This window comes from Myxocyprinus asiaticus, chromosome 20 (genome assembly GCF_019703515.2).
Source record: "Myxocyprinus asiaticus isolate MX2 ecotype Aquarium Trade chromosome 20, UBuf_Myxa_2, whole genome shotgun sequence".
NCBI classification, from domain to species: Eukaryota; Metazoa; Chordata; class Actinopteri; order Cypriniformes; family Catostomidae; genus Myxocyprinus; species Myxocyprinus asiaticus.
Genome location: NC_059363.1, coordinates 45499358 through 45523807, shown reverse-complemented (window position 1 = coordinate 45523807; position 24450 = coordinate 45499358). Strand labels below are relative to the sequence as shown.

At 36.5% G+C, this 24450-nt stretch overlaps 1 protein-coding gene across 2 annotated transcripts in view; it reads right to left on the bottom strand.

The window, feature by feature from the left end:
• Positions 1 to 19534, bottom strand: part of LOC127410956 (feline leukemia virus subgroup C receptor-related protein 2-like) — an 83459-nt gene extending 63925 nt beyond the window's left edge. For both annotated transcript variants that reach the window (XM_051646246.1, XM_051646247.1), the window contains exons 1-2: positions 18829 to 19534; positions 7082 to 7223 (exon numbers count right to left, since the gene is read on the bottom strand). In XM_051646246.1, coding sequence (XP_051502206.1) covers positions 7082 to 7223; positions 18829 to 19392 — 706 coding nt within the window. In that variant the 5' untranslated portion in view covers positions 19393 to 19534. The remainder of the gene's footprint in view (positions 1 to 7081; positions 7224 to 18828) is intronic.
• Between the last annotated feature and the right edge of the window lie 4916 nt (positions 19535 to 24450).

The following is a 24450-nucleotide window of genomic DNA, read 5'->3' as shown; positions in this document are numbered from 1 at the left end:
TTCCACAAATGCTGGAATGTTGTCTTTATAATCTTGTCTTTGACCTACAACCTATTTTTTCTTATATGTCAAAATGTCAAATGTTAATGTGAGTGGATTGTCTCTCTCCACGTGGAATGTGAATGGGTTGGGGAACCCCATAAAAAGAAGGAAGGTTATTTCTCTTCTTAAGCGTAAGAAATATGATATAGTGTTTCTTCAAGAAATGCACCTTTCTCCACAGGAAACTGAAAAATTTGGAAAGATATGGGGTGGGCATTTTTTTTATAGTGCTGGATCGAGTAAGAGCAGGGGAGTCAATACATTGATAAGTAAACATCTACAATTCAAATGTCTCAAACAGATTAAAGATAAATTAGGAAGAGTCATTATTGTTTTAGCTGAAATTCAGGGACAAAGTCTTATTTTGGCTAATATTTACACACCTAATGTTGATGATCAGGGCTTTTTTATAGATCTTGAATGGATGGTGCAAGCCATTGGCACCCCTTGTGATATAATATTGGGAGGAAACTTTAATCTTTTAATTGACTCAGTCCTTGATCATAGTGAAGCAAAAGTGTGCAAGCCCCCCAGAGCAACACTGACACTTCACAGGATGTGTAAAAATCTTGGTCTTACAGATATTTGGAGACTTTTGAACCCATCTGGTAGGGAATATAAATTTTTTTCATCAGTCCATAAGATTTACTCTAGAATAGATTTTTTTTATATATATATATCCAAGTCCCTCATTTCATCTGTTGTTGATTGCTCAATTGGAAACATTTTAGTCTCAGATCATGCCCTGGTGTGTTTAGAGGTGTTACCACATACAGAGAAAAAGAAATCATATAGTTGGCGCTTTAATGTATCCCTTTTGCAAAATCCTGAATTCCAGCAAATGCTAAAGGTTGAAATCAATGTCTATATGGAGACCAACTGGTCCTCAGTATCCTCTGTGGGCATGGCTTGGAAGGCACTTAAGGTGGTTCTTAGGGGCCGGATCATACAGTATGCCTCATTCATCAAAAAATCCAAAGCACAAGAACTTGTGGAATTGGAAGGGAATATTAAAAGTGCAGAGGCAGAGCTGAAGTGCCGAATGTCATCTAATGGCCTCAAAGAATAGACCCGAATGAAATAAATATATAATACTATTTTGTTGCGGAAGGTGGAGTTTGGCTATTCAGGGCAAGACTTTGAGTCAGGGGACAAAGCAGGGAAGCTTCTGGCTAGATATATAAAACAGAGAGAGTCTCTTTCTACCATTCCCTCAGTGAAATCTGCTGGTGGTGAAATATTTACCTCAGCCATTGATATTAATAACATTTTTAAAGAATTCTATCTTGATCTCTATAGTGTCACGTCTTCCTCTAGTGATAAAGATATTAGGAACTTTGTGGAACCATTAGAACTTCCTAAACTGACGACTGAGCAAAAAAATTATCTTGATTCTGAGATAAACTTGGAGGAGCTTGGCGAGGTAATTAAGGCCTTGCCTACAGGCAAGGCTCCAAGGCCAGATGGATTTGCCACTGAATTTTTTAGATCTTATGCTACAGAATTGGCTCCACTTTTGCTAGAAGTTTATACGGAATCATTAAAGAATGGAAAGCTTCTGCCAACCGTGACACAAGCCCGGATCAGTCTGATTCTTAAAAAGGAAAAAGATCCAAGCGATTGTAAGAGTTACCGTCCAATTTCCCTGATCCAGATAACCGATTAAGTAAAATTATGACATCTCTTATACATATAGATCAGGTGGGGTTTATTCGGGGCTGTAGCTTTTCTCATGTGGTCAGTGGCAAATGATCAGAGTCCAGTCACTGCTATCTCACTTGACACCAAAAAGGCATTTGATATGGTAGAATGGGATTATCTTTTAAAGATTTTGGAAGTGTACAGGTTCGGGAATACTTTTATTGGTTGGATTAAGTTATTTTATAGACACCTGGTAATGGCAGTACAAACAAATGGATTAATTTCAGATTATTTTACTCTGGATAGGGGTACTCGGCAGGGTTGCCCTCTTTCCCCATTATTGTTGTCTTGCCCTGGAACGATTAGCAGCTACGATAAGAAAGGAGGATGATTTTCCAGGGGTGGTGGAGGGAGGTATGGCGCATAAGCTTCTGCTTTACGCAGATGATATTTTATTATTCGTCTCCGACCCTACTAGATCTATGCCTTGCCTCCACAGAATTATTAATTCCTTTTCTAAGTTCTCAAAATATAGAGTTAATTAGTCTAAATCCGAAGCTTTGTCTCTGACAGCGTATTGCCCTGTAACAGCTTTCCACATGGGCACCTTCCACTGGCCCAAACAGGGCATTAAGTATTTGGGTATTTGTCTGATTTAGTTAGAGTTAATTTTGACCCCTTAATAAAAAGATTTTCGAGAGATGTGGGCAGGTGGGCTTCATTACATTTATCGATGATTGGGAAGGTTAATGTTATTAAAATGAATTGTTTTCAAAAATTTAGCTACCTGCTACAATCTCTCCCTACAGATGTCCCCCTCTCTTATTTCAAGCAATTTGATAGCATAGTGAAGTACTTCATTTGGAATGGTAAGTGTCCCAGATTACACTTCAATAAGTTACATAGGCTAATTGACAAGGGTGGGCTAGGCCTACCAAAGATTTTGTTTTATTATTATGCATTCGGTCTTAGACATTTGGCCCATTGGTCACTTCCACCTGAGAGAGCCCCTCCCTGGTTTTGTATTGAACAGGAAGTTCTTGCCTCTATTTTGCCACTGCAGAGCCTTTCTATCAAACTAACCAGAGAAGTTAAATTACACTCCGTTATGTCGCATTTGCACGCGGTATGGACAAAAGTGTCCAGAGTGTTTAATTCGGACATTTATTTAAATGTTGCTTCGAGCATATGGTTGAACCCAAAATTATGTATTAATAAGTCCCCTTTCTGCTGGACAGAATGAATTGTGAGGGAAGTTCAGTGGCGAAATCTCAGGGCCAGTAAAGCCTTCTCTGCTGGCCTAACATGCCAAATAAATAAATATTTTTCATTTTCAATCATCTTTTTGCCTAAGTATTTTTAATCGATTTCCACTCTTAATTAATCTACAAACAAATAGAGTAAAACGAAAAGTTTATCCAGTCAGAATTTATTCCTTGATGCTTACAAGCGAAGTGTGACAACTGTTTCATAAATCGCATGCCTGAATCCGAAGCAGCGCGTGAGTCTGAGCTCCACCCCGTCAGGCCTTCAGAATTTCCACAGAATCCCTCAACAGTGCAAGTGAACAGGCATCTAAAGTCAGATTGTCAGATTCATCAGCCAATCAGATTGATTTATTTGTTCTTGGTGGGTGTGATCTTTGTCCTGATTGAGTCCTTCTATCTGGCCTTGAGTGACGCAATCACGCTTTAAGTGAGGTATGTAAATCGAATCAAGCTGTCTGATGAGTCAGCTGTCATCACTGCTGGTATTGCCCTTGAGAAAGAGATCCTTATGGATTTAAAAACACGAGATGTTCTGCATGACTATGTGATTGCTTAATGTATTCAACAGGAAAGGAGGACTGATTTTCACTTCAAGTAAATTGGTAAGTGCTTTTTGCATTGTTATAGCAACATCAGGAGTTTTAAATTAGGCTGCTTGAACCTTCAGTGTCAGATCAAGTTTTGAAAAGTAGTGCTGCGTTCCATTCAACTCGGAAAGTCGGATTTTACAACTTCCTACTAGGAAAAGTGCAATGGAATGCATCTTCAGTGTTGGGGAGTAACAAAATACATGTAAAGGGATTACATATTTAAAATACAAAATATAAGTAACTGTATTCCACTACAGATACAATTTAAATCATTAGTATTTAGAATACAGTTACATTCAAAAAAGTATTTTGATTACTGAAGAGATTACTTTGCATTTTATTGTCATTTGTCTCATTTAATATTTAGTACTTTCAGATGGAAAAAATAAATGATGTGATCCAAAGTGAATTTGAACAGCGGTGAAACACTTTCTTATGATGTGTTACATTCATACGAGCAGACAGAGAAGTAAGTTTGAAGTAAGTTTGGAGCAGAAGAAATAGAAATAAACCTTGTGTAAATTGTCAGCTTTACACTAAGCTAAAATGCTATTTCTAGCCATTTTACATGCACGTTACCAGACACGATCATATTTATTTATCAAGAAAATTCACGTTAGATCATAATTTCTTTTTTCTAATAAGACCTTTGATATTAGGGCAAAAATCTTATTCTTGATGATAATTTTTGTATTGTTTTCCTGTAAAAATATCTAAAACTCCTTAAAACAAGATCAATTTGATTAATCTTGTTTTAGAAACAACACTGCATAAGATATTTAGGTTTTTCAGAGAATGTATTTTTAACATGTGTATTTTGTCTTACTGTACTGGCAGAGTTTTTATAGTCAAAACAAGTGAAAAAATCTACCAGTGCTGAAGAAATAATCCAAAGTATTTAGAATATGTTACTGACCTTGAGTAATCTAACGGAATACATTACAAATGACATTTTACAGCATGTATTCTGTAATCTGTAGTGGAATACATTTCAAAAGTAACCCTCCCAACCCTGTGCATCTTGAAGTCAGAATTACAACTTGTAGGCTTGTGCAGAAATTCTCAACTCCGATTTCACAGAGATGCAGGGGCATGATGTCACACAAACATGTCGACACTCAGGGAGATATACAAAGTGATAAACATTCACTTTATTAAGTAATATCGATAAATGAGTTCGTTTCCACATTACATGATATTAAAGCTTGTTTAACAAACGCCTGCAGAAACAGGTGTATAAAACATTATAATCTCTTTTGATAATCGTACACCTGAAGCACAAATGCTAGCGCTGCAGCATTGTTTATCAGTTGGGTTGCTAGGAGACATCTCTAATGAGAGTCAAACCCCTGCTAAGCTAACGGGAGCGTTGCAGTTTTGTTTCCTTACACGTCATCTTCCAAATGGAATGCATTTATGGTAGGAGATATCAAGTAGAAATATCCCACATCCAACTTGAATGGAACACAGCATAACCGTGTACCCTGATGAAATGAAATTTATTGCAAGCAACATTTAAATCGCAAATATTATTTGATAGATTTCTCCAGGTATTATAGACTTCCTGGTAGATTCATATGAAAAATTATGAATTTTTAGTTTGGGAGACGTTCATTTCACAAAACAGTCATGCTGCAGTTAAAATTAGGCTTTCTTGAGCATTAAGTGTCGTTTCAAGTTCTTGTGTTTTTAAAATGTCAATTGGTATTACTAGTTGACTGCCACGTAATATATGATGCCCAAAGGCATAAGGTGTCTTATTCATTGTGAAACTGTGTTTTCTTAATGGCATGAATCACACTGAAGGCCTAGACTTTAAATGCACGGCCCACCACTGGGAAGGTTAATACGCTCAGTGACCTACATGAGAGTGGAGAGTTGAGATCCTTTGAAAATATGGTTCAACATTTTGGGATTCCCAGGTCTAAATTTTTTAGCTATTTACAGCTGCACCACCTGCGCTGTACTATTTTTGGGAGTAGTATACACCCCCCTAAAGCGGCAGATACTCAGGGAGTGGTGATTACTGCTTTTGGAAAAGGTCATGAGGCATCAGTGTATTACTCCCTGCTAATTCAGAGTCTGGGGGACGGAGCTTCGACTTCTCTCAAGAGATTATGAGAGAAAGATTTAAACTTGGTATTGGAGGAGGGAGTGTGGGCTAGGATTCTAAAAAACGTCAAGTATGCATCTAGAGATACAAGGGTGCACCTTATGCAATTCAAGATTTTACATCGATTCTATTGGACCTCTCTAGATTGTATAGGCTTGGTCTTAAAGACACACCCACCTGCTGGCGATGCCAATCAGAAGATGGGGACACAACCCATGTTTTTTGGTGGTGTGTTAAGATCCAAGAATTTTGGTTGAGGGTTCAGAGTTTTATGTGTGACGTATTGGGCACTCAAATTTCATTTAGCCCCTGACTCTGTATTTTAGGCAATGGGGCGGTCATTGATGTAGGGGATAAACACATAAAGAATTGGGTCCTGGCCAGTGTTATGATCGGCAGACAAATTATTCTTAGGGGATGATGTTGGCTGGAGCGCCCTCGTTTCAAGAGTGGCATACAGAGATGGGCAGGGTAGCGGCATTTGAAGGAATGTCAAATAGAAGGCTAGGTAATATGGAGTTATTTAGTAAAAAATGGGGCAACTATTTAGCCTTTTTAGAAGGTTCTTGGGGAGGGGCAGTGGAGGGAGATTTGTAGATTTAAACGTATGATTTTATTTATTTTATATATTCTTAAGTGTTTCTTCTTGTCTGTTTTTCTTTCTTTTTTCTGTTCTTTTCTTTTACTTTCATTTTTTTTTAATCAATAAAATGTTAATAAAAAAAACAATTAAAATATGCTTTTTTGAGTCATGAATATCAAAATGTGAATTTTCATAAATTTCAAAATATCAGATTTTATTTTTTAATTTCACACACAGTCATGGTGAGGGTATAAAGTTTTTTTTTATGCTTTTTTTTTTAATGGCTAGCTGCATGTTAGTTACAACACCTGACTTTAATTTGGTGGACAAGATTTTCAAATATTAATTATATTTTAAAATAAAATTGATTCACTGCTTATTTTTTAATGAAATATTAATAAAAAATTATTCCAAACGTAAAAAAAAAAAAAGGATGGACGATTCGAAATACATTTTTGTGGTAATCAACATTATGCCACAGATGCTGTCGATTTAGCTTAACTTGTATTGAACCCGGGAACATCCCTTTAAGGGCGGGTTTTAGGGCAACGCTGCAGGGCTTTTGGCCCGATGGTGGGAATACAGAGCAATTTTAGTCTCGCGGCTTGAGGTCCGAGGCTATTAGCCCCGGCTGACCAGTTAATGGCCCTGGTTTGCCCGGTCCATCGAACAGACAAGCACTTGCCCACACTAAAGATAACATTTAAAACTAAAGCACATTTCTGCATTTCTTAAAACCTGTAATGGAAAACTATTGATGCTGCATGCAAAATATTTTCATATCAGCCAGCACAACATTAAAATGACTGAGTGCACCTGTCAAAAATGGAATGGATGGTCTTACCAAACACGACCAGCACAAATATAACGGTTGCCACTCCAGCTGTGATGTAGAACATGATGCTGATGTGTTGAGCCAGTTCATTGATGTCATCAACATTGGGCACGAGAACGGGTGGCACTAAGAAGCCGATAGCAATGCCAAGCTGCAGGGGAGAAAAAGAAGAGTTAACATGCACAGTCCGTTCACTGACCATCTGATGCATGGACCGTTTTCACAGCCTGTGATGATGTTTCCACCATATTAACAGTGATAATCTAGCAAACTTTTTAATATTTACATTTTTTTTATTTCATAGTGTGACTTAAGAACTTTATACTTTGTATTATATATTTACCTGGAATAACTTTACCACCGCAGCGATGGGGTTTGAAATACAGCTGCTGAGGAAGTGACAGTAAAATTGTCTGTCTTTCATAATCCAAAGCTCAAAAAAATATTTTTCCCATTTTGGAAAGTTGTGAAAACGTATAAATGGAGTTAGTAATGGCTTTACGCAACTTCCGGGAGTAATGCTGCCCTCACGTGCTATCGAAATTATCGTAAATACGAGTTTCCTATAGAGCTAATTTTCTGCCGATTTTAAATAAATAAATATAATGATAAAAATGAACATGAAAACTCATTACCATTTCATTTTCACAAAGTGTCTGCCAATGTCTGTATTAAAGTATGCTATCTTAAGCACCACCCACTCATTAACATCAAATTTACATATTGATTTTGAAAATGAAAATTGAAAAATAAAAGATAAAATAAAAAATACAATTAAGATGCATTTTAGTTTAAACTCTATCACTATTATTGCGTTAACATTAAGAAAATGCTTTGGAGAAAATTAATTTGCTAATTTCTTGCCTTTAGATTGCAGTGAAAATGAAAAAACAAATGACACTTTGTGAAATGACACTTCAGTGAAAATAAATAAATGTGGTTTTCATTTTTATATTGTATTTATTTATTTTAAATGGGCAGAAAATCAGCTCCACAGTTTCCTATTTCGAAGTTGCACATATATACGACCTCTCAAGTCGTAATTACGACTGGGAAACTCATTCTGGTACCCGTGTTTTTGAGTTGGGAAGAGAGATAAAATTTCAACATGGCAGAGGAGAGTACAGTTTCTGTAGTGAATGACTGTGTTTTATTCATTTTTCAAAATGCCTAGTTATCGTTTGCCGTTTCGGTCATAAACATTAATGTATGTCAGTAACCATTTTGAATATGCATATTGAAAATATTTTACTCTTTTTTTTTTAAACATTCCTCCTGGAAACAAAGTCATGTATATATGGTACCAGGTTGACACAATGTATGTTTTTGATCATGAAATTCTAACTGGATTGTCAGAGTTTGCCAGGTTAGTGGCATGAGTGTGTTTTGTTTGAGGCACTTAGTAGCAAGTACACTAGATATCCACGAGCAGAACTTCATATTTTGCTTGAATATACAGTACAGAGTTATGTCTGTGAAACAATCATTGCTATTTACCTTTAGATAGACAGAAATTTTGGTCAAAGTCTACAAACATTTTCCGCTTTAATGTGATTTTATTTTACACACTAGTTTTCATTGTTGTTTAATCTATTTCAGATAAAACTGTCCCTAGACAACTGGTAAAAATAAAACTAACTGCATGTTGGTCGCCCTACATGTCAGTTTAAATTGGTAATTCCTGACTCTATGCAGATAGTCAAGCGTCTGGCTATGTGAGACTACAGCACTGGGTCAGTTTAATACAGCTACAGTTCTAAAGTTGAACAACACCCAGGGAGATGATGGGAAATGTTATTTTTGTAATGTACTGGTGCACTACACAGCAGAGCCTCACCAAACAGTACAGACATGAGGTCAGCTGGGTCATCTTTCATTTCAGAGCTGTTTGTCTTATGTTATAAAGTCTCAAGTCTTTAATACAACTCCAGTGAACCTAATATCCACCCAATGTGTGCTGCTGTTGCATGTCATGTGTGTGTGTACTGCAACGGTTTGATTGTTATGAATTCATAACCCACCCCTTATCCAACTCCAAACATACACACCCTGTATCGTGTTATAGAATCATATCTCAATATCTTATTTTTATAAGTCATAAGTGTCATTGTGACCTAGCATGAAATGAAGGCTTTCTGAATGACAACAAGAAGTTTAGCAGCTGATCTTATAAGAAATGACTAATAGAAGACATGTGTGTAAAAACATAGAGCATTTTTCAACAGCTGTGTTTTCGTTTGTACTACTCAACAGCAGGGACTAAAAACCAAATGTTTTTCATTTCGGTTCGTTTTGAGCAGAAATAGTATTTTTTCGTTCCAGTTCCGGCATTCTGCAGCCTCTTTTCCAAATGGGAAAGAAAGGTTTATAACGTTATTTTTTTAAATGACTGTACCGCATCCTTATGTTCTACTAAATCGGAGAAGCCTAATTTTTTTACGGGCAACTGGAAGTGTAATTCCGAAAATTTACTGTGATAAACCCTTTGGTTTCATGAAAAAATTATCGGAACAAAATTAACCTGTTACCAACATTTAAAAATAGTGTGTTCATCCAGAACTATTGAAAGGGATTTCATTCCAATTTTTGGTTATATTCTGCAAAAAGTTTTTTTGTTTTGTTGTTTTCAATTTTCATTCCTTGAACCGTTTTTAGTCCCTGCTCAACAGACTGTCACACTGTTGGCTAATGGTAAATGTAATCATTTAAAAATGTAAACGTCATCATTCACTGATTGTCTTTCCCTCTGCCAAAGCTCGGAAATCTCATTTGCAATGTCACTGTGTCACTGACACCAAAACGGTATCGGTTCTCTCATGTGTATTAAGCGAAAGCAGCACCCCAGTTTGAATATGCAGGATGGACAATAACATTTTAGTTGTTGTGCATTATCCTCGTGCGACCCCGCGTCCACATATTTTGGCTTCGCTTTACGCAACGCATAATTTAATTTAATTTAAACGGACTGAATACTGTTCACAAGACATATGTGGAAAATGGGACCTTATTCCTTCGAAAGTTGAACAAACATGTTAGTTATTTTGAATAATTTTCAACTATACATCTGTGGGTCATTTGGCTTCATTTTAATATAAAAAATGTTATTGTTTTATATTGTTCTTCTCATTGTACAATATGATTCTATTCATTAACATTAATAAATGCATTCATATATTTACTGTATTATCACATTGAGAATAAATGGGTTCATCCAAAAACTGTAAATGTTGCTTTCAGAGTCTTTATATGGAGTTAGGATGAAAATAAGATGCATTTCAAACTGTTCTGAGACCAGTGCAGACAGACAGCACACTGGAGGTTAAGTCATTCACTAAATAGGGAGCAAGGGAGCATCCTATATCTCTCTATGCAGTTAAGTGCATTCACTCCAAAAGTTCATACCAAAAAGTTCAGTTTCAGGCTGCAGGTGATGTTTGGATCACTCAACATGTTTGACAGACATGTGACAATGATAATCAGTACATAGATTCAGAATTTATAATGTATCATTTTATTTTAACATGGTTGGCAGTGATTGGATGATTGTGGACATTACTTTGAATCAGAATTATTTATTCAGCTTTATAGAAAATCAGCTGTAATGTCTGTAACGTCTCAAAAACATGAATAACCAACACTCCTGTACACATAATAAACTATTTGATGAAACAAAATCTCTATAACTTGGTATTATTTAAAATTTCACAACTTAGTCCCGCTGTCCACATATATGGACATACATTTCTAGGAAAACTATTTTCTCTAGAATTTATTTATTTTTTATTTATTTTTTGCCTGTTTATTAGGTGCTATTTGTTACAAATCAAAAAGGGAAGTGGAAAATGCACACAGCAGTCACGCTCAGGTTTCAGGAGATTAAATAACGACTTAAATTTTGCTATGTTCATTCAATGCTAGGAATATAGCGCAGAAGTCGTATGGACTACTTTTATGTTACTTTCAGGTGTTTTTGGTCCATTTTGGAGCTTGAAAAACAAAAGGAGCTGCATGAAGATTCTTCACAACTTCTCTTTTAGTGTTCCACAGAAAAAAATATAACAGCAAATGAGTTTAGAACAATATAAGGTTGAGTAAATAAAGACAGAACTTCAATTGTGGGTGAAATATCATTAAGGGTTCATGCCATATTTGTTTACAGTTTCGATTCAGCAGCTGTAAGAAGTCAAACCATTTTTACTTGCAAACTCACTATTCATTTGATGAAGCAGTTCACTGGGAGTGAATATGTGTCTGGAACGAGGTACACTGAACACCACGGTTTTCTGAAGCAATCCTTGTGCTTCCTATTTCTGTGTTTGCTGTTGTAGTCACTCCACCCTTTAATCAAACCTTAAAATAAATTTCTTTAGAATTTGATGAGGCACTGCATACTATTTATGCATGTCTTCAGTTGACAAGCACAGTATGATACTCAAAAGGTATTTCCTACTTCATATCATCACAAAAGAAATCTATTATGTATTAAAGAAGTCAACATAAAATCCAGATTTAAATGTAATACATATTCCTGGTCTTATTGTGCATGATTCACTAATGCACATTATTCCAAATAAAAATATTTGTCTTTGTAATCTTTATCAAAATGTAATGACTTCAACTGACGTCACCAAGCACTCTTATTTTTCACTTCCTCCTATATTTGGTCAATAGGTAATAAATCATATTCAAGAAGTAAAATGGCTTCTGAACTTTTTCAAATGCAGCAAGTTTTCCATAATGAATCATTGAGCAGAAATGTTAGGACAGTATTCTGATGAAAGATGCATTTTTGCATTTAGTTGTGATTTGAAGGAGGAAAAAGAAAAGTGACATCATGGAGAAGGAACGTATTCCAGAAACAACCTCATTAAACAGTTAATTATTGACTAATTTACTAGTCATCCAACAACAGACTAGTCGATTAGTGGGGTTGACTAGTGACATTTTTAGTGGAGGTCGACCAATATATCAGTTATCAGCGAAAATCGCTCGATAGTTGCCGCTTGTTTTTTTATCTTTTTATTTCCCTGAGATCCTGTGTGTCCAAAGCACTTCTTTTGGTGAATATATAGGCTATAAAAACCTTAATTTGCAGTCAAGTCTCCATCACTGTTTATGGACTAATTCACTATTATTAATTTGAAATATATAAAAAGACATATAACAATCGACAAGCGATCACTGATGATCCACTGTTGATTACTGCTCATACAGTATGTATTAGCCCATATGACAATGTTTACTTTATAGTGATTCTATTGTAATACACTTTAGATGATTGCTAGGGGCCGTTTACACGACAATGTTTTCATCTAAAAACAGAAAACTTTTTATGCGTTTCGGCTGTTAGTTTACACGACAACGCTGTTTTGGGGCCTGAAAACACAAACTTTTGAAAACGGGTTTCAAAGTGCAAGTTTTTGAAAACAATGCCGTTATCGTCTCCGTGTAAACATACAAAAACGTGAATTTGTGAAAACGATGACGTCATGCGGATGCGTATTACGTGTTATATAAAGAATGATGGATTGATAGGCATCAATTTGAGATGTATAATTATCAATATGAATACTGATGTCTGTGCAAATAACAATAATCAACAGTTTATTCATTTGGAGTGTTTTGTATGGAGTGTGAACATTGTACAGTAGGCAGAACCTGCAGTTTGAACATCTTGAAATGAATGTATGGATTCAGATGGGAAAAATGTATTTGTATTTTAAATGTTATTTATTTATTTAATTTTATTTGATGTACCTTTACCCTGCAATTCATTCACCCACCACTTATGTATATAGCCCATAGACAGAGATGTGATGCCATGTACAGTATTCAATGATATGCTTAGAATATGAAAACATGAGGCAGTGAAATTGCATGTTAGATCCAGTGTACACAAGACCTCTCTCTCTGTCAGAAGATATCCATATATCAGAGTTCTGTCTGATATCCAAAACCAGTCAACATCAACAGCTTGTTATGTTAACTCACTCTCCTACTAGCCCAAGAATCAGCAGGGGGAATACAGAAGAAGGCAGGAGACGAAGTGATGGTAAAAATGTTTATTGAATAATCTTGAGAGTTCAGTCTATAGGCATGCGTGCGAGTACTTCAAAACAACGCGCGAGACATTCAAAACTACAATGGCGGACTACAGGACTGTGTTTGTGCTGCTCAAGATTTTGAGTTTATTGACGCTTCTCTAGCAAAGTAACTGTAGTAATAAAGCAACCTCATCGTCCGTCCAGACAAAATTGCTCGATGCTTTCGCCATCTTCGTTGTTTGTATTCAGCGCTGTGGAAGAATGCTTTGAGTGCTGTGAGTACTCGGATGATGCACTTGTTCAACCGTCAAAACAGAGCTAAAGCGCTAAAGCTAGTGGCAACACATTGCATGTGTTTGAAACCTCACTTCCGTCAGCTGTTAAACAGCGTTTTCTGCGTAGTAAAAAAAAAATTTAAGTGTTCCATTTGGGACGATATTTGACATTGACAATTCATACAATAAATGGCAGAATGCATAGTGTGCCATTTTGGACACAGCTTAAGAACATTTTTTAACATTCAACAAATGATTTTAAAAACTACTGATCAAGATATGTGATGGCTATTTTTGTTTATAACTTCTGAATATTTTGACCTAAATTCATGAAACTGGTCTAAGATTCCTTGGGGAAAAACCGAGTAGAATGGGCGCCCATTGGGTGTTGGCAATTTTGAGTTTTTTCATAAAATGCTGTATTTTACAATCGCATCGGCATATCATTACCAAACTTAACATGTGACATTGGGGCCATGCCCTGATGGTACCCGAGTTGTTTCTGGCCAATGCCACCTAGTGATCAAAAAATATAACGATATTTTCAAAAATGTTGATAGCTTTTCATTCCTTATCCATATTGTCATGAGATTGGTCTCTTTGCATTCACTGAGTCGTGCAGAGCACACTGATACGAATTTTGCCATGGTCGACCTTATTTCTTGTCCTCCATTTTGAATTTGATTAAAAACCTTCTTTTTCGAACTCCTCCTACAGTGTTCATCGGATCATCCCCAAATTTGGGTCAGATTATCTTTAGGCCATGCCGGAAAAAAGTTAATTGTTTTGATTGGTCAAACCATTCTTGTGTAATATGTCATTGAATTTGATGTGTCTCAGCAATGCTTTTAGGTATTAGCAGGAAACTTTGCAAGTGTCATGGCAACCACACCCTGACAATACCATATAAATATGGTGACAGCACCACCTATTGGTCAGAAGTTATAAGCAGTTTTATTTACATCTTAATTCTACTTTTTGATTTTAAACCACCTTGATTATACCATCTCTAGTGACCATTTTACACAATCAAATATTTTTGCCATTGTTGCCATTGCTGTGCTTGGCCCAGTAATTGCTGCTTACAGTTATATTTATACATAAATTCCTTAACACCGACTAGTAGATTATGAAAATTGGTAGTTTTGCGCATCCCTAGTGTTGATCTACATCTGGGGGCAGCTCTGCTTTGAAATAATTTGATTTGAATTCTTCTCATTCAGTTAAACGCAACCACAACCTGCAATCCAACAGAATTTCTAGAACACATCCAGCAGGCTACAGGAAAGACTTAGCTGTACCAACATGTCTACTGCAAATTATTCAACAAGCTCCTTATGAATTGCCCTTGTGTTAGCTACAAAATCAGAATTTAGTATTTGGACATCTTGATATCAAAATGAAACACACATACAAACAATATGTCTGGCAAAACCTCAAGAAAATATCTAAGATGACCCATAAACAGACAAATGTATGAATGAATGGACACTTTAAAGTCAACATGAATTCAAAATTTACCCCATTTACTTTCTCAATACATGTTCCTGGTCATACTGTGAACGATTTAACTGTGCATGTATTTCCAAATGGAGAAAAATAAAATGTTTTCATAATCTTTTAACTCTAAAAATACTTTCCTCTTTGGCTGATGTAAAAATCCCTTCTATATTTAAAACCTTTTTTAGATTTTTCTGGTATTCACTGTCCAATGAATTCCTGATGGATAAAGTTTTTTTTCTCATTAAATATCCTGTTTCACTCAGAAATACATCAGATTTCTGGAGTAAAATGGTTTCAAAACACATGCAGACACATCTCTTTTTTTAACTGTCAAGTACAAACTTAACTAACATTATTACTCAAAGCAATAATATTGTTCTCAAAGATGATATTTTGCTATTATTCAAGTGAGCTCAATGTCTCTCAAGTCAGCTGATTGACAATTTCTTATAAGATCTACTTTAGCCACTTTTCAAGAGTCACAAAAGTGACACTAAGCAGCTCAGAGAGCTGAATCCCCCATTGAGCGTCAATCAAACATTCAAAAGTTCAAATTATATTGTCATAAACACATCTTCCAATCCAGCGAGAGTGACATCAGAACGCTGCTTTTCCTTTTCAGCATCATGTGCTCATAAACACCATCGTTCACTCTGCACCTGACAGTACATTCTCTGAGGAATGCCTCAAACGTACACTCTGGCTAACCCAGTCTGCAACTTGAGCTAAACCAGTCAAACTAGTTGTGTTAGATTGTTAGTAGGTAAAGCCAAAGTTAGTTTAAAGAGGCCCTATTATGCTTTTTGGGATTTTACCTTTCCTTTGGTGTGTAATATAGCTGTTTGTGTAGTCCTCGCCAAAGGGAGTTACTCTCTCCTACAGAAAACACTGCCTGAAACGCCTGGTTTGCAGTCCAGCCATTACTTTTGTGACATAGTTACGTCACTATGTAACACATTTGCATAATGCCCGCCTCAGGAATGCGCTGCTCAGGAAGACTCGGGAACTGAAACTTGGCCGTTACATTTCCGACACACTCTCTAAGCGGTTGACCAATCACAACAGACTGGGCCAGCTGACCAATCAGAGCAGACTTTTCGGAAAGGGGGGCTTTAAAGAGACAGGAGCTACAACAGAGCGTTTCAGACAGAGGGTGAAAAAAGGTGCTGAATAAATGGGCAGAGTGTAATAACTTGAGGCCATGCTTACATTGGTACTGTTGTAAAACCAGCTGTCACCACTCGAGAAACAAGGCTTTAATTTCATTACGTGTATTTAGCGTTTGTACTTCACTGACTCAAGGAAAGGCCAACAAAGCCCATGTTTACTTACAATGTGTCTGATCCTTTGAAACCGCTTGAGCACATGCAAATGTTTGACTTAATTTCCTTTACAGTTGCCAGCAGTATTTTCTCTCTTCAGTTGAAGTTGCTGCTTGCTTCAGTTCAAAATATGGTGATTTCACAGATAATCCACAATGACCAAGTAAATATGCAATAATTGACTATTGGTCATATTCAAAAGTTACACAACAGAGCAACAATCACCAAGACACATCTTACATTACGTTCATGCAATAAAACACTGAATGCATTACAAATTCAACCTGGAAAAATGCAAGAAGCAATGTTGATAGTTCATGGATCAACCATTGCAGGTTTTGAAACAGTGTTTTGGTTAACAGTTAATCTTGGTTTATCCAACCCTTTCCTAAATCTTTTCAATGTGAACTACACAACACTTCCTTATGAAAGGTGTGCATTCACGAAACAATGACATTTGTGAACTGTGCGCACAAGTAGAGAAAACAAAGAACTTGTGTACGCTGTAGTATTAAGGGCAAACTCACACTTGGCCTGGTTGCCTTGTACCGTGCCCAAGCATGATTGTCCCCCCTCCCCACTCCCCCGCTGACCTGCACTCACATTGCACTTAATGTTCCGGACCTGAGCACAATTGTGTCATTACGATGCGACTTTTTGTTTTGAAGAAAACAGGAAGAAAAATGCTCTTGCACAGCACAACGGAGTCCATCATTGTAACGTTACTTTGTGGCTTATTTGGAGTCGTTTGGGTCGTGGTGACACACGGCCCTCTCACATGCCTAATTGTTGACAGCATCGTACCACTGGAATTTATCCTTTTTGTCCAATGAGCTGCCAGATTTACAGAGTGCATACCATACCTTCAGATACTGAACCCGCAGTTTTTTCAGCTTGTCACGTCATTGCTCAATGGTTCTTTGGTATCCACGAGCACAAAGATAGTCGCAAATTTTACCAAATATCTCGGAATTCTTGTGTGTTCTTGTGTGTTGTATCCAGTTGTTCCTGTATACTCTCGTCTGCCCAAATTTCCAGTAAACACTGCACCTCTGCTGTAGACCAAAGTGATCCCTTTGCCCAGTCGCATCATTGACGTCATGTTTCGAGTTCTGTGCTCGGTCACTGTTAGCGATCACGCTAGATGCGTACCCTGCCTGAGCCAACTGATCTTTGCTCGAGCTTGCCTCTTCAAGTGGGTCAAGGCATGGTTCAGCGTACCGTGCCCAGGCACGAAGCGATGACACTAGTCAAACGAACTGGACTTTGGCGGTCAAACGTGCTCAGGCACGGTACAGATTGCCTAGTGAGTACACACTGAAAGCGCAATGAATGAAAGCAGCTAAATTTAAAGCACAACTCTTTTCACCGATACTGTAGAAATATTTGATGTATAAAACAACTAAAGTAAAATGCAGCTGACTTAAAGTGCTGTTTAAGCATTTAAACACAGAGTGATAAAATGAGACCAGCCCATTCAAACACAACTGTATGTACGTTTCAATGGAGCCATAAAGTGTTTGACCGATATGTGTTCTCCAATGGCCAATACTGATCCGATATCTAGAGAGCAGGATGGCCAATATAAATTCCGATACATAAAACAAGTGAAACGAACAGTTGTTTAATAGAATACTTACTCAAATCCGCTTAAACATGGGGGAAAAAAAACCCTTGAAAACAGAAATTGTTCATAATTCACATCTATCTATAGGTAGATTTTGGAACTCACACAAGGGAAAGTTAACACTTCTGCTTTACGACAAAAAAACACAGTTAACGGTCAATGCAGACAATCACAAAATGGCCAAATATCGGCCGATATATCGCTCTATCACTTGGCCGTACCCATCTAAACCCAACAAAAAATGTTTCATGGTAATGACAGTTTGACAAATAAGGTTGTCTGAGGAGATAAAAATTAGAAATCTTTTAAAAATAGAGTTTAAAATGTGTCAAGTTAGTATATGTAATCTTTGTGTACATGTTGGTTCTAATTTTTTTTTTTGTTTTTTTTTTTTTTACATTTAAATTTTTTTACAGATCTGGACATCAAAATGAGTGTGACGTCATAGACCTGTACACAAAATGTCTAAAGTGAAAATTATTTTATAAATATTGTGTACAATATTTACTCAAATTTGCTTAAACTTGAGAAAAAAAAAAAAAGAAAAACCTTGAGTACTGAAATTGTTTACTATCCATTGACAAATTTATTGGTAGATTTTGTAACTGACACTTTTATCAGCAAACCAACACAGTTACCGGCTAATGCCGATAATCGGAAATTGGTCAAATATCAGCGATATTAATTGGTAACATTTTGTGCCAAAATGCCATTGTAACTACAGTTGCTGTTACTACTTTAAATTAATATAAACAAAAAAATCACCTGACAAAAGTTATGGATAATACCATGTTGCCACAGTTTTAATGTAGTAGCCTAACAACGGTCCTGTGGTATTTTGGAAACGATGGTACGATGGTAGATTTCTGTCAGGAAACCCTACTTTCAGTGCTCGTTTATTGGCATGCAATAGATTTGAAGTCGAATAGGCCATAAAACAGTTGTGACATTAATAACTTTGTTGGTGCTGTGCGCCTTTACGCACCTGGTTTCCAAACACGCCGATGGCGCAAGCAGTGGACACCTCATCCGAACCGAACCACACGGACGCGATCTGAGACGGCATTCCCAGGATGAACACCTGCGCGAATGAACAGACGAACTGTCCGAGCATCGTGACCCAGAACAGGCTGGGCTGAACGCTGGCCACTTTGATCCACGTCCCGACGCAGTTGATGGATGTGGCAACCAGCGCGATCACCCGCAGCCCCTTCCGATCCAACAGCCATGTCACTGGAAAGATGAAGGGGATGTAAGTCAACATATAGATCATTGAGAGCCAGTCGATGGCGAAGGAAGTCACGTTGTAAAACTTCATGAAGATGTTGTTGATGATTCCATACTGGATCCACTGGAAGGCGTTGCACAGCGAGTACGAGCTGAAGAGGAACACTATGAGCCATCTCCTCCGGTATAAACGAGTGGGAACTGTGCCGGTGTCTTTGCATTCGGTGATTTCAGTGTGATCAGAGTTCAGATCGGAGCTTCTCGTCTGCTCCGTGTGAATCACTTCGTCTTCTCCAACGTGACTGTCGCCCTTTTCGCACATTTTGTGCTTCTGAAATCCGCTCAAATCCCCACGTCGGTGCTTATGAACTCTAAAGCGCGTCGGTGATGCGTGAATCAGCCGTAAAAGAATCACATTCCGACCGACTAAATAACAGCGATCCAGTGCAAAGATGGATTCAGAAGTCACGCTCTTCACTCCAGGAAACAATTGTGCGTTTGATATCACTGTGATTAGCTCGTGCGAGGTTTAAACTTCACTTCATCATCATCATCATCATTTCTCCAAATGACATGAGAGTGAAACTCTGGCACGTGATCTGCGCTCATTCCTGAGCTCGCGCGCAACCTAACACATCCTGATAGACCTGTATAAGCACACACGTGCACAGATACACCTTAGGTGGTGCTCAAGCACCTGCCCTTTTGGCCTCTGACTAGAAAAGTGCACTTTTTGCAAGACCGTTTTTTTTTTTTCTATTTCTTATTCTAATTTTATATTTTAGTTTTTACATTTGGCCAATGGCATCAATTTTCAATTAAAAGTGTGCTGTAATGCCTGATAACTGCATTTTAGTTCTAATTCTGCGAGACAGCACGAGCCCCTGTATGTCACAGCCACCACAGTTAACGCACGCAAATTGAGCGCCCTGCGGAGTATGGAGTTATTTACGTGCCACAATTCTGCACGCGCAAAATTATATTTTGAGCGCACAAAAATGTTCTGTGCCTGCAAGATGAAATTTTGAGCGCACAAAAAGTTATTTTGCACACACAAGATTATATTTTGAGTGCCAAAAAAAATGTCTGCATGCGCAAGATGATATTTTGAACACACAAACATTTTTCTGCATGCGCAAAATGAAATTTTGAACATGCTACACAAATGCTTGTCCAGTCACTTGTCATAACTAGACTGGACTACTGTAACGCTCTCATTGCAGGCCTCCCTGCATGTGCAATTAGACCCCTGCAAATGATCCAGAATGCAGCAGCACGTCTGGTCTTTAATGAACCAAAGAGAGCGAATGTTACACCACTCCTTGTCTCTCTCCACTGGCTGCCGGTTGATGCACGTATCAAATTCAAGGCTCTGATGCTGGCATACAGAACAGTCACTGGGTCTGCTCCAGCATACCTAAAATCATTTCTGCAGAGCTACGCGCCCACTAGAAGTCTGCGGTCAGCTAAGGAACGTCGCCTTGTTGTACCAACACAAAGAGGCACCAAAACACTTTCCTGGACTTTCAGCTTCATCATACCACATTAGTGGAACGACCTACCCAACTCCATCCGTGAAGCTGACTCATTCTCTGTCTTTAAAAAACGACTAAAAACACATCTTTTCCATGAGCACTTAATCAGTCATTAAAAAAAAAAAAAAAAAATTCCTGTTGCACTTTAATCTGTTTTGAATACTATTATGATGCTAGTGAAACTTTGTAATACAGCACTTTTCGTACCACTGTATCCTTAGGATGATTCGCTTATGTTTTCCTCTTTTGTAAGTCGCTTTGGATAAAAGCGTCTGCCAAATGAATAAATGTAAATGTAAATTTTACAAACACCACACCACAAATGTCTGGGGCCCCAGAGTTTTGGGGTCCCCTACTGGCAAGAAGTGATCTGAATTTACACTAATCAGGATTTACCATAATTCATGTCAAATTCAAGTCTATTTATAATCCATGTTGGGCCATATTTGATGCATCCTTTGTTTTGTAAAATACAAATAATCAGTTTGACTGATTTATTTTATTTTTTACAGATATTCACACTTTTCTACTTAATCAGCTAATTGTTATTTGGTATATGGTCTACCAATAAAAGAGTTTCTAAAGAATAGCATCCTATAATAATACAATTCAACTAGAAACCACAGTTTTACAGATAAAGTGAACACAAATTCAAACTTTGCTTGGGGCCCTTAATTACTAATTACGCCTATCAAATTGTAATCAGATTACCTAATCAAAAAGTAATCACATTACTAATTACTTACTTTTCAGTTATTTTTTAAGGCATTTCACCGAAAAGCTTTTGTTTTTCCACTCAGCTGATTCAAAATAATGTTTATATTCACACTCATTTTGTGATTTTTTTGTGTGTAGGGGGCATACACTCTGCTATCACAAAAAGCAAAAAAAAAAATTACATGTGAACATTATTCATGTTTTAAATTCTAAATAAATAATACTATTTTAGAAATGTGCGTAACCAAAGTAATGTACTGAAAAGTAATAAAATGTATTTAAAGTCAGTAACTGTAATCTGATTACTGGTATTTAAAATGTAATGCCTTACACTACTTTAGTAGTAAAGTATGTAGTAGGGCTGCACGGTTATGACAAAAATTTTAATTGTCGATTATTTCCCTTGATATTGTAATCACGATATTAATTTTTATTTAAAAAAAATAAAATTTTTTTGTGTGGGGCAAATTAAAATCCATATTTTTTTATGTAAGCTTCACCTCCAAAAAACAAACAAAAACAAAGCTTAAAACTTCCTTAATTATCACTGTTATATTATTGTGGGAGCATTCTTGTTTTGTGGCACTATTACTGACTTATTTAGTCAACGAACATGTCTGCGATTGGTTACAATGCTCAACCATTGTAAAAAAAAATGGAAATACTACATTTTAATTCAAAGGGAGTAGATCTAAAATCGAATGCTGTAATTAACACTTTTCATTATTAATTTCAGCAGCCGTAATTGTAATCTCGATTTTCCCCGATTTATTGTGCAGCCCTCGTATTTTGATTACTGTAACTAATTACTTTGAAATCCAGTTACACCCAACGTGGGTGATGATAAACCCACCAGTTACTGTATAATGTATTTTATATTAAATTCTTTGCATTCTGTAGCTATTGCATTGTTGTAAATTGTATTCTTTTTAATGTCAAGAGCAATTTCAACAGAACTTTCTTATGGCCTGTGAATGGGGCAGCTTACAGTCAGTGCAACTGCTTTTTAGTCAGATTAACTGAATTCTTTGTGTTTTGAGGAGGTTTTACTGTGATAAGCTGTTAATTCCTCTGTTAGTAACGCAGAACCACACACAACACACACACACACATCACAGGAGGCCTCATGTGGACCAGAAAGCATAATTGGAATATCTTAGATAATTAAATATCTTAAGCCTGAAACAATGTTGAATTTTGCTTAAATTCAATACACCGGACACGAGCGTCATGTCAAAAGCGTATCTCTCCCATTATTGTGAGTGACACTGTCTACATTGGAAATTGTTCATTCTGTCTGTCACACCGACAGTAAACGGACGCCCCACCCTATTCTATTGCTGACACGCTGCAGAGCTGCTTTTTTATCCCATCCTTCTGAAATAAAATGATTTTTACCAAATATCATAAATAATATAAATATAACATATAAAATATCATATTCTTCCCATAAATTATATTTTAAGAAACAGTTCAATATTTAAGTCCTTCTTTATTATAAATCTCCACTTTCACTTTCACTTCCACATTCTTCTTTTGTTTTTTGGTGATTCGCATTCTTTGTGCATATCGCCACTTACTGGTTGGGGCTGGTCAAAGGTGGATAATTTATAGGAAAAATTACTTAAATATTATTCTGTTTCTCACCCACATCTATTATATCACTTCTGAAAATAGGGATTCAAACACTGGAGTCATATGGATTACTTTATGATGCCTTTATGTGATTTTTGGAGAGTAAAAATTTTGGCACCCATTCACTTGCTGAAATATTCTTCTAAAAATCTTCATTTGTGTTCTGAAGAAGATAAAAAGTCACACACATATGAGATGGCATGAGGGAGAGTAAATGATGAGAGAATTTTCATTTTTGGGTGAACTATCCCTTTAAGAAAAAAAGATGTTGAAAATTGATGAACAAAAAGGTTCATGACAAATATAAGACAATACACCATAACATTTGGAGTTTGCTCACAAATTTTAAGCCATGTTACCATGTTGTCTTTAGAATGACAAATGCAGTAAAATGATTTGAGTAAAATAAATGACACATCAACATTTTAATTAGAATGTATGCAGTATAAAGAATGTGAACAGGTCTTGTACATGGCCACCATTTCTTTTAAGATTGTCGCCATTTTTAAGCAAATTTTTAATTTAGCTCATTTTAAATTCCACCTAGAGCACTAATACGCATTCATTCAACAGACGCGTAAGTTATAGACAAAAAACTACAACCTTTAGAATGTGGAACAGGATTTGTAAAGACAGAGCATGCAAGTCAATTGAATGAACGCTTGGATGCCAGTGCGTTTTAGTGCAGTGTGTGGCCCTTTTAGACGGCCCCTTAGGAACAGTTATTTCAAACATCAAACTCATTTTACTCCGCTAAAAATTATTATGCATTCATTATGCATTGATTTTTTATTTAAATGTAATTTGTTAGTACTATTTACTATAATGTGGGGTCACTACGCATTACCACTAAGTGGGACTGATTAAAAGCAAACTGTACAAATTTAGGGGGGCCACTGGGGGGCAAGGCTTATTGACACAGGGGCAATGGGCCCCCGGGCCTCCGCTAAGAACTGCCCCTGAATTATATTATTAATAATAATAAAAATATATTTCCCTTTCAAAACTTTTTTTCTGCACTCAAAAAAATTGTTTTGATTAAAGCATATTCCATCAATTTAAATGAATTAATCTTTAATAAATTAAAATTTCAAAAACTAAATATTTTAAGCTTTATTAATTTAATTTTGTTAAATATTACACAATTCAATTTGATGATTTTTTTTTAAACTTTCAATTTGTAAATACAAAAATTGCCTAATATATATATATATATATATATACTGTGTGTGTGTGTGTGTGTATATATATATATATATATATATACACACTGTAATTATATTTTTTTTAGAGTGTAACAGAATTGAATTATTGCGCTTGATGAGGCCAGTATAACTGTAAACATAATTAAATACAGATAGACTTACCTCTGTTTGAGCCATGTGGTCAAAAATGTCACTTGCTTAAATATGACATCAGAAAAATCAAAGCATTGTTATTTAAAATGGGTCATATTTTTTTGCCCAATACAGTCAATACAGTCATGATTAATT